Below are 13,835 nucleotides of genomic sequence, written 5' to 3'. Positions count from 1 at the left end.
ATTGGCAACGGATGAACACAACTTTCTCAAAATAAACACCAATCTTTTTCATTTTGTTTCCATTACTCTTCTTCAAGAGATGCTTCTACTCGAAGGAGAATGAAACCGACAGCCACGCCAATCAGAACAAGGCCATTCATGATGGCAGCAATCCTGAAGATTTCATCCGCAGCATTGCAGGTTGATGAAAGAGCCCCACCACCTCTTCCTTTGGCCTTGGTGGAATTCAACACCTTAGCAAATGCTTGCTGAGTGCACATGGGAAGTCCCAAGCAACTGATCTGGTTCTGAGTTTTCAGCCCCCCAAAGGAATTGATACCACGAATATAGTTCACCGTTGTGCCTTTCCTTTTAGCAGAGCTGCTGCAAACCGTGCGGCGTGTAATCGCTGCCTGAGATGCAGTCACGGAGGAGGTAGCCATCCCTGAAGAGCTAATTCAGAACAACAAAGAATACACAGACAATTGATGGAGATTAGGATAAATAAAGCTCTTCTGCTTCACCAAAGCAGAACATATATACATACATAGGCAGACTACACATCACCACAACTCTCATGGGTTTCGAGCTGTAGTCATCCCATGTCAAGTGACAAACCACGGTTGCTCCTTATTAACTAGGAACACAAAGTCCCGGGGGCAAACAGAATAGTCCAATTGGATCAGCGAAAAAGGAGAAAATAGAGACATACCCAGGGAAGGAAGGGAGACTATACCTTGGGGAGATCAATGGGTACTTGCTTGCTTGGAGTGTAAGTGGATTTGCAGGTGAAAATGGCGAAGGGGTACTTAGCATGAGATGAGTAGAGTGGAGAGTTTGAGGATAAGATGAGGAGCAGATGGATGGTGGACAGAGTCTTCTGATCCTTTTGTTGAAGAAATAAATTTCTTGTGGCCAATAAAATTGGCTCCCTACTTTTTTGCTTGAAGGAATCTAAGAGTCGTCAGCAGCCAGCTCGAAACATGGGCTTCGTAGCTTCCTAATCTGACGGTCCTGCTTTCGGGCTTCTTTGTGGGACCTGTACTTGGTCCAAGTGTTGTTTGTCTTGGTACAGATGTACACACTTACACAGTGCCATTGGCTCATTCAATAAATAAATAAATAAATAAATATATATATATATATATATATATATATATATATATATATATATATATATATATATATATATATATATATATATATATATATATATGGTAATGCTAAAGTGCTCCGGGAGTACCTACTCCCACCAAATAGAAACTAGATTTCCAAATTCCTTAAACTTTTTTTTGTTAATCAGATATAAGTATTATTTATTAGAAAACAAGATTTGGATCATGTGATTATAGCATACATATATGTTTTTTAAGACCTTTAAAAATCAATGGCTCGTAATGTATCACAATTTCATGACTTTAAAAATTCTATTTTTATTTCCAAAAAACATGATTCAAAGCATGATTCCTATCAAATAAACTATGTTGAGTACATCCATAAGGTTTAATTGAGAAGATACAACCTACAACCAAATTTGTATCCTAAATAAGGATCCAAACTATAACAGATCTGAATCTGATCTGAGAATCTAGATATGAATCACAACTAAATCTAGATCCAAACCAAAATTGGATCTAGATCTGAATCAGGGCTGGATTTAGGTTAAACCATATTAGGAACTCTCTAAGAAGATCAAATCTCTACCTGAATTTGGGTCTAACTTAGGAAAGAGAAAAGCACCAAAATTAGAGATAGAGAGAAAAATCTCAACTCGAGAGAGAGAGAGGAGAGCATAGCTCGAGATAGAGAGAAGAAAGCAGTGAGGGATGAGAAATGAGGTAGAGGAGTTGGGTTTATATAGGCTCCTAGCCCACAAGCCCCATTAAAGGGTCATAAAGTAGACCAAACGGACCACCATAAAAGGTGAAAAGGTCAAACAGGTAAGGTTGAGAAACCTAGACAAAAAGGGTATAGGTTGGGTTCAAATTGACCCTCTCAAACACTTAACTGTCTCTATACTAGTCAAAGTCAATGGTCAACAGGTCTAAGGATAAGGGTGACAAATCTACCTAGATAGATCTTTTAGAGGAGATGTCACCCTCTAAATAAACCTCTAATTAAAAAAAGAGAGAGAGATAAGATAATAAGGAGAGGTTAGAGAGAGATATAGTTCTATATTTGGTAGAACTCTATCCTATGTAGGATAGAGATCTCTAGAAAGAGTGTCACTCTCTAGAGGCGCCTTTTAGAGAATATATATATATATATATATATATATATATATATATATATATATATATATATATATATATATATATATATATATATATATATATATATATATATATATAAGGGGTCTAACTTGTCTCTCCCTTTAGATCTCATTTTCTAGAGAGAGAAAGATAAAGAAAAAGGGAAAAGAAAAGAGAGAAAAAAGAGAAAAGAGAGGGAAAGAGAGAAAGGAAGGAAGAAAAAAAGAAAGGAAGGAAAGAAGAAGAAGAATCCAGCTTTCTCGCCGATCATCCATCATTTTTAGGTCTTTTCCATCTACTAAGGTACGGGTTCCTCTCTAAATTCGTAAAGGAAGAAAGGTTTTAAGTCAGGTCCATGTAAAATTTTAGATGGAAAAACAAAATCTAAATCTAAAAGCATGTTAAACCCATGCCTTGAGTCGCGATTTCATATATTTTTGGTTGATGTAACCATTCCAATGATTTTTATGCTTAAACATGTGTTCAACATCAAGTATTTTTTTATTTACATACATGCTATCAATTTTTGCATTTAATCTTCTTTTATGTTGGATATATATATATATATATATATATATTGGCCCTACCGATTTTGTCCTAGGATGGTCTTTTTATCGCTCTTGCTCAAAGAATAATATACACATATAGTTTCTGGTTTGGGATCAGACTTGATCCAAATTAGGTTGTCAGGTTCATCTTATTTGGCATTCTGATCAGATTGGCCTATGTGCTTTCATAGGCAGTCTGATCTGTCAACAATCTTAGAGTTGGTTTTGATGGTTGAATCAGTGTATATTCATGTCTTGACGCGGACAACATGCTATTTATAATTTTTGCCTTCTTAATGTCATCAAATCTGAACTGTGCTAGCATGTATATTGATAGTTATCATGATTTTGTCGTGCAACCTGATCAGATTGTCGATGCATATGTGTATGGGCAACTTGATCAGATCAACATTTTTGGGTGTGGATGCAATCTGATTAGACTGACCCACATGCAGTGTTAGTGCAGGCCGATTAGGCCTGCTGAAATTTTGTTTTTTTTTAAGATGTCAACCTATTTTTAGGCTGATCTTGTTGATTGTGTTGAGCATATTTCTAGTCATATTAGTGACTGATTACTTGGCGATTGTCGACAACTCGATTTCATGTAAAAAAAATGATTTTGACACTTACATGTGGATTGTTATAAAAGTTCACTTTTCGAACTGAAAATCAGATTGGTCAAACCATATCATGGACTGTATTAAACTAATTCTATTATTGCCAACTGTCATTAGTTTCTTTCATATAAAAAAAAAATATGTTTTGGACAATTATATTTGGATTGCCATCAAACTCGTTTTGTTTGTCATCAGTCTATTTCACGTCACAAAAACCTGTTTTGCTGTCATACATATCAGATTGTGTATTGTCATGCATGTGAAGCCTGTTTCACTGTTAGACATATACAAAAAAATCAGTTTTGTTGCTATGCACATCAAAACAAGTTTGCTGCTATGCACAACAAAACTGTTTTGCGGATTGCATGCAAAACAGTTTTGCTATGATGCGTAGCAAACTTGTTTTGTCAAATACATATCAAGTTGTTTGCCAATTTTGAATATCATGCTATGTTGCTGGAATGCATACCAAACTGTTTTGCAGAAATTTCAAATTGTTTGGTTGACATTCATAACAAAATGTTTTGTTGTTATAAAAAAATTTGTTTCGTTGATTATGCATATTAAACTGTCTTACTATTATGCATTTGGCGAGCTGTTTGGGGCAGCAATGTTGCACCCTTTGTGCAGCCACATAATGTTGTTCGTAGCACCTTAGTATGCTCTTGAGCAGCACAACATGATGCAAGCATCATGTTGTTGCTTGCTTTAGCACAACAGTGACATGCGGCTGACCACATGTCATTGTACTAGATAATACATGTGTTGAATATTAATTTTGCATGATATACATTTAATTAATATGTTGTAAATGTTCATGTTATATGCATAGAAAATTTTGAAATTTATTTTGATGTTTGCGTAAATATGATCATGTGTATGTTTGAGAGCTTATGCATGAATTGGATCATGTTAATGAATGTTGCAAGCATTTGTTCGTATACGTATGCAAATTATTTTATATGTGCATTCTTGTTGTGTGATGGAATGTGCATTGTGGACATATTGTGATAAAGTGTGTGCATATTCATTAAATTTTTTGCATGAGATGCATATATCACTGGAGATGCTCATTTAGTCAGTCGTGTACCATTGTAGGCCATGTGGGCTTAGAGTATGTGTTACTCCAAAATTTTGTTTATGCATTGCAAAATTTATTCTAGAATTATTGGCTTTTCAAATTAGTTGCATTGTTAAAATATGACAGGTCAGGGCTGCAGTTGGGTTTTGCATGTTGATTTGCAAAACGGTTCTTGTGTAAAGAACTTGAATTTGTTAAAAAGTTAAAAAACACCAAATAGTGTAATTAATTCTTCTTAGATGTTCTTTCTACATTGTGAGAATTCTGGATGATAGTTTTGGAGAAATCATGAGGATACTAAAACTTTGTGTGTGATTGTACCTTAGAACCTGATGTGGTGGTTTACCTCCCAACTATGGTTTTAGAAAAATTTTAGCCACTTTACCTGGGAGTGGTGTTATTGACACAAATGTTGTTATTGGTATACCAAGAAAGTAACTTCAATATATGCTAATTTTTCTGATATCCCAACATTAGATGTTGATTTCTAATGTTTTGATAGATGATGTTGATTCTTGATATCAGTCGATGAACAAGTGTGAAACCCAGTAATAAATTATAATTTATGTGTTAACCTACAACTGAGAACTTAACTTGAACTTAGAGAATTGTTGTGCCTGTTTTGAGTATTTGCAAGTTTAATGAAAAGTAAAAATTAAATTTTTGTGCATTTAATAGGGACATAAATATAAAAGAAACTCCGATTAATAACTTAATAAGTTATTCATGCATGTGCATTGAATCATGCATATTTACTGTTCTGCATTAGTTCATGCATTAATACTGATTTTGTCTCGTATAAAAATTGTTATCGCATGATATTTGTTTTAAATGCTTGAATGATAAATTGATTATGAAATTGTTGTTATATTCCTCTGAATTTATGTATGAATTTAGTTTATGCTATTTCCTTTCTGTTTGGATTTTTAGAAGAATTCCTATAAAGAACTTTGATTTTTACCCTGTATTTCAAAAAAAAAAATTCAGAACCGGGAGATCAGTGATGGGGTGACTGCTACATAGGGCCTGTGTGTTTGCATGACATGTTCTGGTGTTCTTGACAGAGTGGCTTTATATTACAAACTATTTATTTATTTTTATGACATTTATTTTATTGGTTAATAAAGTTAGTTATGGTTGATTCAATGCACTATCTCTTGTAGTTTGATATTTATTAAATTTGTGAGGCTCTGGATCCTTGGGTTTTGTTTTCACAATTATTTATTTATTTATTTATTTTACTTTTCACGAGGATAAGTTGAGATCGATACAGATAGAAGATATACTTAAGTAATTTTGAGCAAAAGAAACCAACACAAAATACGTAAAAAAAATGAGAATTTCAACTTAATGTGGCATAACGGCAAAATGATATAATATATACACATATATAATTATTTTGAGACTTGATGCTCTTTATTACATTATTTGGTATAAAGAAATGGCCGTAGTAATCTTACAAAGTTGAAATTTTATAACTGGGCTCCACTTGTTTGGTAGGAGCTGTTAGTGCACATCGCCATGTGTTGGGTCGTGGAAAATTCAAAACCCAATGGTATGTTGTGTAACTGGTGGGGGTCGGACTAAACCCAATGGTAGGTTGTGTAACTCTAGGGGGTCGGCCTAACCCCAGCTTGCCTATCAAAAAAAAAAAGTTGAAATTTTATAAACTGTGCAAGTACTTTATAAAATTTTAAATAAAAAAAATCCCCTGTCGCCATTAGCCATTTGACGAGGCTTCTAAGATGGCTTTGAATTTGGATTTCCACTAGCTGTTGGCGACATGGAATGCTGCTCTATTGGTGAATGATTACAAAAGTGGCCTATAAACAATCAGCTGACTTGATGGTTACAATTACCGTTGTAATTTTTTGTATGCCCCCCTTCCCTAATTTGGATTTCCTTTTGCCCTCAAATGATACTAGGAATAAATATTGCCTCATTTCAAGGTTATGGGTAGATATCACTTGGGGGCATTTGTTATACTCCCACTCAAGAGAAGACATTTTCCCTTATACTCAAGAGAGAAAGTTCTTCCCTACGGCTAGGGATGCACAACGAGCCGAGCTAGCTCAAGCTCAGCTTGGGCTCAACTCGTTTAAACCCTACTTGGACTCATTCCAGTAATTAAACGAGCCGAGTTTGATTAGAAGTTCGAACTTGATTAAGCTGGATTAGCCTGATTAAGCTCAGCTAATAGAGATATATGGGGACTAGTTTTAGGATATGTATTATTTTTGTTGGCTATTAATTGTAAAACGTGCTTTTAGCTTAGTGGGTGTATGTCAGTGGTCTTGAGTTCAAATCCCGTAATCTAGTTTAATTTATTTTCTTTTAAATAAGTTAGTGTGCCTCAAGCCGAGACAGGCTTGAGCTTCAACTCAAGCAGAGTTTGTAGACATCCTTTCAAGCTCGGTTAGATGTGAGCCGAGCTCGGCTCATGTGCACCCCTACCCACGGGGGGGGGGGGGGGACGTGTTAACCCATTTTAATAGGAAAGATACTTTTTTTTACAATATTATATGAGCCCACCATATATTTCTCACTTAAATGTTTCACCCCCTTTATAAAAAAAGCAAGCTGGGATTACATAGACCCCGCTATTATTCAACTTACCACTGGGGTTTGAACCTGCAACCTCCCACCACAAGGAGACATGCACTGACAGCTCCTACTAACCATGCAGAACCCCCTTTATGGAAAAGGTCATCTTTCTTAAGAAAGAGAATCTCTTTCATATACCAAGGGACTCCGAGTGGTTGGTAGGAGCTGTCAGTGCATCTCCTTGTGGTGGGACGTTGCCGATTCAAAACCTAGTGAAACTTTGAATAATAACTGGTGGGGGTCTGCCTAACCCCAGCTTGCCTTTCAAAAAAAAAAAAGAGAATCTCTTTCATACAAAAGGGTATGTAACAAACGGCCTCTTAAGTTAGATTAATGTTGCATTACTATTTGGATCCGAGTGGGATATAGCTGGATAGTTAGGTTTACACTGTCATAAATAAAGGGTCTTGGATTTGAATCCTATGGAGTTTATCCCCAGCCTGCCAATTTAAAAAAAATGCTTTTTTCCTCTTATTATCTTATACAGAAGACAGAGTAGAGAGCCATAGCATTGGAATCATCTAAACTGTTGGAAATAACTATTAGGGCATGTTTGATAGCGCATTTTGTGCATCGCCCAGGACGCCACGGACCCGCATCTGTGGAACGCCCCCCCTCTTGTTACGCTGGGAACAGGGATGGGGTTACACTAAAAAAAAGAAAAAGATAAATTATCGGGTAGAGGGTAGTACCTACTGACGTCCTTCATTTTATCCCCCGCTGCTCTGTGCGTCTCCCCCTCCCCTCTCTGTGAGCCTCCCCCCGAAGCTGACTGCCCCTTCTTTGTGAGCCTCCCCTAATGGCAATCTACACATCTTGATTTGGAAGGGCTAGGGTGTGGAATTCATTTTTCTTGCATATTATTATTTAGATTTAGATCTCTCATAATCGCTAGGATTTGGCATGCTCTGTGTATTGAATATCAATATGGATGGCCAAAATTTTAATGTTTTAGGGTTTAGATTAGGGCCTTTAGCTTTAATTGTAGGGTATATTTGATTTGAATGGCATGCTATATGAGTTGACTATGGATGGTCAGATTTTTATTTGGTTTAGGGTTTACATTTAGGGCTTTTGCTTGATTTTGATTTTTATTCAATTATAGGGTATATTTGATATGAATGACATGTTATATGTGTTGAATCTCATTGTGGATGGCAGGATTTTTACTATATTTAACGTTTACATTTGGGGCTTTTGCTTGATTCAGATTTTTTTTCTATTCTAGAATATACGTGATATGAATTGCATGTTATATGTATTGAATCTCATTGTGGATGACCTGATTTGAATTGTGCATAGAGATTACATTTGAGGTTTTTGTTGAATAGTACTATGGATGGCCTGATTTTTATTGTTTTTATAGTTTAGATTCAGTTTTTGCTTCAATTTAAGGATTATTATTATTTTTATGGTTTATACACCTACACATATATGGTTTAACCTAGATTTCAAAGAGAATTGTTAGACACCAACCTTGTATGAATTTGTTCTAAAGATTTAAAGCTTATGACAATGTATTTTGCACATGTATTTACAGTTATGCTTAATTCATTATTCAGTTATTTTGATTATTATTATAATGAAATTATACTTTTGAAGTGTTAAGTATGAGATGCTATAATGAGCGAAGTATAAGCAGTGCATGCTAGCCAAATAGATAAAAATGTAATAGAGTACACCAATGATGCGCTATTTGTTTGCTTATCAGGCTAGGATAGTTGGAATGAAATGTTCTCACAATGAGGGTGGTGAAAAGGCAAATGATAGAGAAGTTTAGGTCTAAATTCACATTGGACAAAATCAAGAATAGATTGAAGTGTGTGAAGCCTAAATAATCATGAACCAAATGTTGAACACTTTTGAGTTTGGATGGGACCTAGAAAAGAAGGTGCTTGGGTACGATACAAAAATATTGATTTAATGTGTGAAAAAAAAACCCAGTAATTGTTCATAATTTCATACATAAGGGTCATGATTTCATGTGTGATTGTGTACTTGGTAATTGACAAAATTATTTTAACATCTTCCACATAAAAAAAGACACATACATATCATTACGCGAGACTCTTTACAATAATTAATTATTGTAGGATGGCTATGATGTAGGAGTTGAAAAACAAATTATAATTTTTTTATTAACATTGAATCACAATAAGTGAAATAGAGTAGCTCAGCATGTGTTTCAACACTCAGGATAAATAATTAACAAATATTTTAATTTGGTGTTAGACAATACTTAATATTAGACATAGATTCATGAGCCGACACAGTGATAATACCCCACAAAAAATTAGGGTAGAGCAAGATTTTACCTATATTTGAAGGTAATCTTGCATCTTCAACACCTGTATTAAAATTTACATATTCAACATGCATACACATAGGCATATATATAAGTGTGTATAGAAACTTGCATTTATATTGTGAATGATAGAATTGTTTGGGAACGATAGATGAAACACATATTTTAATGAGGTTTCAAAATAGAAAATAGTGGTTGTCAAAAAATGTCTTTATTGTAGTGAGGTTTGACATGCAATTTAACTATATACTTGTTAGTTGGGAAGGAAGCGCAAACGATGCAAAAGTGTTGAATAATGCACTTGATGATCTTGACCAACCTCTACTAATACTTGAAGGTAAGTAAATGTATATTATATGTAATTTGCAATGAATAAAAATTTTTGCCAAGTTAAACCAAATACATATATAATACGTATATGTAGGCAAATATTATCTTGGAGATGATGGATGTCTAAATATTGTTGAGTTTATAACTCCACATAAAGGGTATCATTATCACTTGTCAGAATTTAATGCACCCAACAAAATACAATAATTATACAACCATGGGCATTCCTCATTGCGAACAAAGAGAATAACATGTTTTTGGTTTGCTAAAAGCTCAATTTTCAATTTTAAAGTGCTAAGTACAATATCTAGTTCCTACTCAAGTTAAAATTATTCATGCAACATGCATATTATAAAATTTTATAAAAGAAAAGAACTCAAATGCCAAACAATTCATAATTGAAAATGATAATCATATCATACGTCAACTTAAATCTAAAGAGGAAAATGCAAGACAACTAGTTAATCGTTGTAACAACAAGGATCTGAGAGATGTAATAACAACTCAAATGTGGAATGATTGACCACATAATAAGTATATTTGATAATTTTATTACTTGTTACATGAGTTTCATGATTAGTAAAAATGTTTTAATGAAATTTATATTTTATGTATGTTTGATTGATAACATTATATGTTTAACTTCTATTATTATTTTCAAGAGCTAAGATAATGATGTCTTATATTCGAATGGAGGGCTAGACACATCTACCACTCTTGGGAGGCATGTCAACCACACATGTACAGAAATAGTAGAACATTATACAGATCATTCACCAACATTGAAGAAGCAGATAGCCGATTGCAGGAGCACATGTCAAAGAGAATGTGGGTGCAACAATGAGAGGTAAACTTAAGAGCAACTAAAAATGTTCAAGGAAATGTTGTATTTCTCTTGTCATGTTACTCTTCCTGCTTTTTTTTAAGTTTTTTCTAGTATTTTGATGTATTTTGATGTTAGGTGATATACGTTTTTTGGAGTTGGAGTAGGTGATTGACATACTATATGACTTAATTTTGGTTTTGATTTGACTCGATATTCTCTCACATACTATGATATTTTCTCATATGTTGTTACATTACTTCTTTTGATAACATTTTGGTTTTTCGTATACTATGATACTTTATAGGTATGCAAGGAGGTTTATGACAAGTTGGATACCAAAGAGGGCGAGAAGGATATTTATAGGCTTGCAAAGATGAGAGATAGAAAATCGAGGGATCTGGGTATGATTAGATGTATCAAAGATGAAATGCAAAAGGTTTTAGTCAAAGATGAGGAGATTAATGAGAGATGAAAAGATTATTTTGATAAGCTATTTAATGAAAGTCATGCTTAGGATCTTAGAGACTTCTCCGTTCCTTTTCATGAGATGAATCATGACTTCATACGCAAGATTCAAAAGAAAGAAATTGCAGAGGCTTTGAAGAAAATGAAATCAAGAAGGGCAGTTGGCCCAGATGGTATACCTATCGAGGCTTGTAAATGTTTGAGAGAGAAATATTTAGAATGGTTGACAAATCTTTTTAACAAGATTTGGCGGACAAATAAGATGCCTAATGAGTGGAGGAAGAGTACTTTGGTGCCTTTATATAAGAATAAGGGTGATATACAAGATTGCACAAACTATCGTGGTATAAAACTCATGAGTCATACTATGAAACTTTGGGAGAGGATGATTGAGTCTAGGTTGAGGAAGGTTGTCATGATATCGAAGAATCAATTTGGTTTTATGCCTGGAAGATCAACTATGGAAGCTATACATCTTTTTAGACAACTTATTGAGAGATATAGAGAGAGGAACAAAGATTTGCATACGGTTTTTATTGATTTGGAGAAGGCATACGATAAAGTACCTAGGGATGTTCTCTGGTGAACAATAATGAAGAAAGGTGTTTCTCTCAAGTACATTAGTATAATTAAAGATATGTACGAAGGAGCAGTAACCAATGTTCGCACTTGTAGAGGGGTGACAACCAATTTTCCTATAACGATTGGGTTACATCAAGGATCTGCATTAAGCCCTTTCATATTTGCTATAGTGATGGATGAGCTTACGAGACAATTCAAGAAAATGTGTCGTGGTGTATGTTGTTTGCTGATGATATTGTTTTAATTGATGAGTCTAGAGCTGGGGTTAATGCTAAGTCAGAATTATGGAAACAGACATTAGAAGCAAGAGGTTTTAAGTTGAGTAAGAGTAAGACAAAATATATGAAATGTTGGTTTAGTAAGCAACGAAGTAGTGATGGGAGTGTAGTGAAGCTTGGTGAGCAAGAAATACCGGTGGATGATTGTTTCAAATATTTGAGATCTATCATTCAAAAGTATTGAAAAATTGATAGAGATGTAAATCATAGGATAAAGGTTGGGTGGATGAAATGAAAAAGTGCAACTGGAGTGTTGTGCGATCGTAGAATGCCATTGCGGTTGAAGGGAAAGTTTTATAGGGCGACTATTAGGCCCACTTTATTATATGGTACGAAATGTTGGCCTGCCAAGAGACATCATATTCAAAAAATGAGTGTAGCTGAGATGCGTATGCTTAGATGGATGTGTAGAAATACAATAAAAGATAAGTTTCGAAACGAGGAGATACGTAAGAAGGTAGACGTTGCACCCATTGAAAATAAGATGAGAGAAAATCGTTTACGGTGGCTTAGACATATTCGGCAAAGGCTTAATGATGCTCCAGTTAGAAGGATGGAGAAATGAAAAAATATATTAGTTAAAAGAGGTCGGGGTAGGCCTAGGAAGACATGGATGGAGATGATAGGAAAGGATATGAATGCTTTGAACCTCACCAAGGACATGACATTGGATATAAATGATTGGAGGAGAAGGATTCATGTGGAAAACCCAGAATGATTTTCTTTTTTTGGTTCATATCGCGAACCCCTATTGTTTTGGGATGAAAGCATAGTTAATGTTGTTTGTATACTATGATACTTTTCATGTACTTGATTTTGAATACATGAATGAATATATGAGCAGGTTTATTTTATTATGATAAAAAATTTATGAATTTCTATGTATATTTGGTATTTTAAATGAATAAATCATTGTATGAGCATGTTTATTTTTTAATGAATGCATGTATAAGTTCATTTTTTTAATGAATGAATGTATAAGCATGTTCATTTTGAACGAACGAATGAATATATGTATGAACCTGCTCATTTTTAATAAATGAATAAATGTACAAACAAACTCAAATTAAAATGAATGAATGCATGCAAATATGTATAAGTATGCTCATTTTGGATGAATGAAACAAGTAAATGTATCATTTTTTAATGAATGAATTGAGCATGTTCATTTTGAATGAATGATCAAATTTATTTTGAATGAACGCATGTATGAGCAAACTCATTTTCAAATGAATGAATATATGAGTAGATTTATTTTTTAATGAATGAACGTATGAGCTGATCCATTTTGAATGAATGTACGAGCAAATTCATTTTTAAATAAATGAACAAATGATTGTAAAAAAATCATTTTTGAATGAATTATTTATTTATGAGCATGTTCATTTTTTAATGAATGTATAAGCAAATTGATTTTTGAATGAATGAAACTTTATAAATTCATATTTTTTAATTCTTATTATTTTTCTTCAAATTACATAAGTTTCATACTATTTTTTATATGAATCCAATTAGAGATCCATATTAAAAAAAAAATCTAAAATTTTTCACATATATTCATAATTCAATCCAATATGATACCCATGCAAATATCTGTATATAAAAAAATTGTCTTTGTTTTCCTTTTAAATTACATAAATTTTATACTTTTTTTGTATTTGAATCCAATCTAAGTTTCATATCCGAGGCTAAAACCCATAATAAACATGTCAAAACACTCGTATAGTAGGGTAGATCGGGTCATACTAGCCAAAATAAAATGATCTAAGCCATTGTCCATGTGTATCCAAGCTGTCCATAATGTAACTCAAATGCCAAACACAAAGAACACAACTTTTTGTACAATCAAAACAAATGCTGGATGGAGTACAGTTGTTACAAAACAGACAGACAGATATATTCTATTTGTTTTGTTTACTGTTTTGTCCAATCTTGGACAAGCAAACACACCCTTAGGGTGCGCTTGTG

General features: G+C 33.8%; 1 protein-coding gene across 1 annotated transcript; it reads right to left on the bottom strand.

Moving 5' to 3' along the window:
- Window positions 1-62: 62 nt before the first annotated feature.
- On the bottom strand, window positions 63-422 carry LOC149847903 (uncharacterized). The gene has a single exon (XM_090002689.1). It carries the CDS (start codon window positions 420-422, stop codon window positions 63-65), a length of 360 nt encoding a protein of 119 aa, XP_089858815.1.
- Window positions 423-13,835: the final 13,413 nt, after the last annotated feature.

Source organism: Nuphar pumila, chromosome 1 (assembly GCF_984573655.1).
Source record: "Nuphar pumila chromosome 1, dmNupPumi1.hap1.1, whole genome shotgun sequence".
Taxonomy (NCBI): domain Eukaryota; kingdom Viridiplantae; phylum Streptophyta; class Magnoliopsida; order Nymphaeales; family Nymphaeaceae; genus Nuphar; species Nuphar pumila.
The sequence above is the reverse complement of the archived record's forward strand: the minus strand, read 5'-3'. Positions and strand labels throughout refer to the sequence as shown.

Excerpts from the sequence above, each read along its gene's own strand:
- LOC149847903 (XM_090002689.1), bottom strand. The coding sequence starts at position 422 with ATGGCTACCTCCTCCGTGACTGCATCTCAGGCAGCGATTACACGCCGC.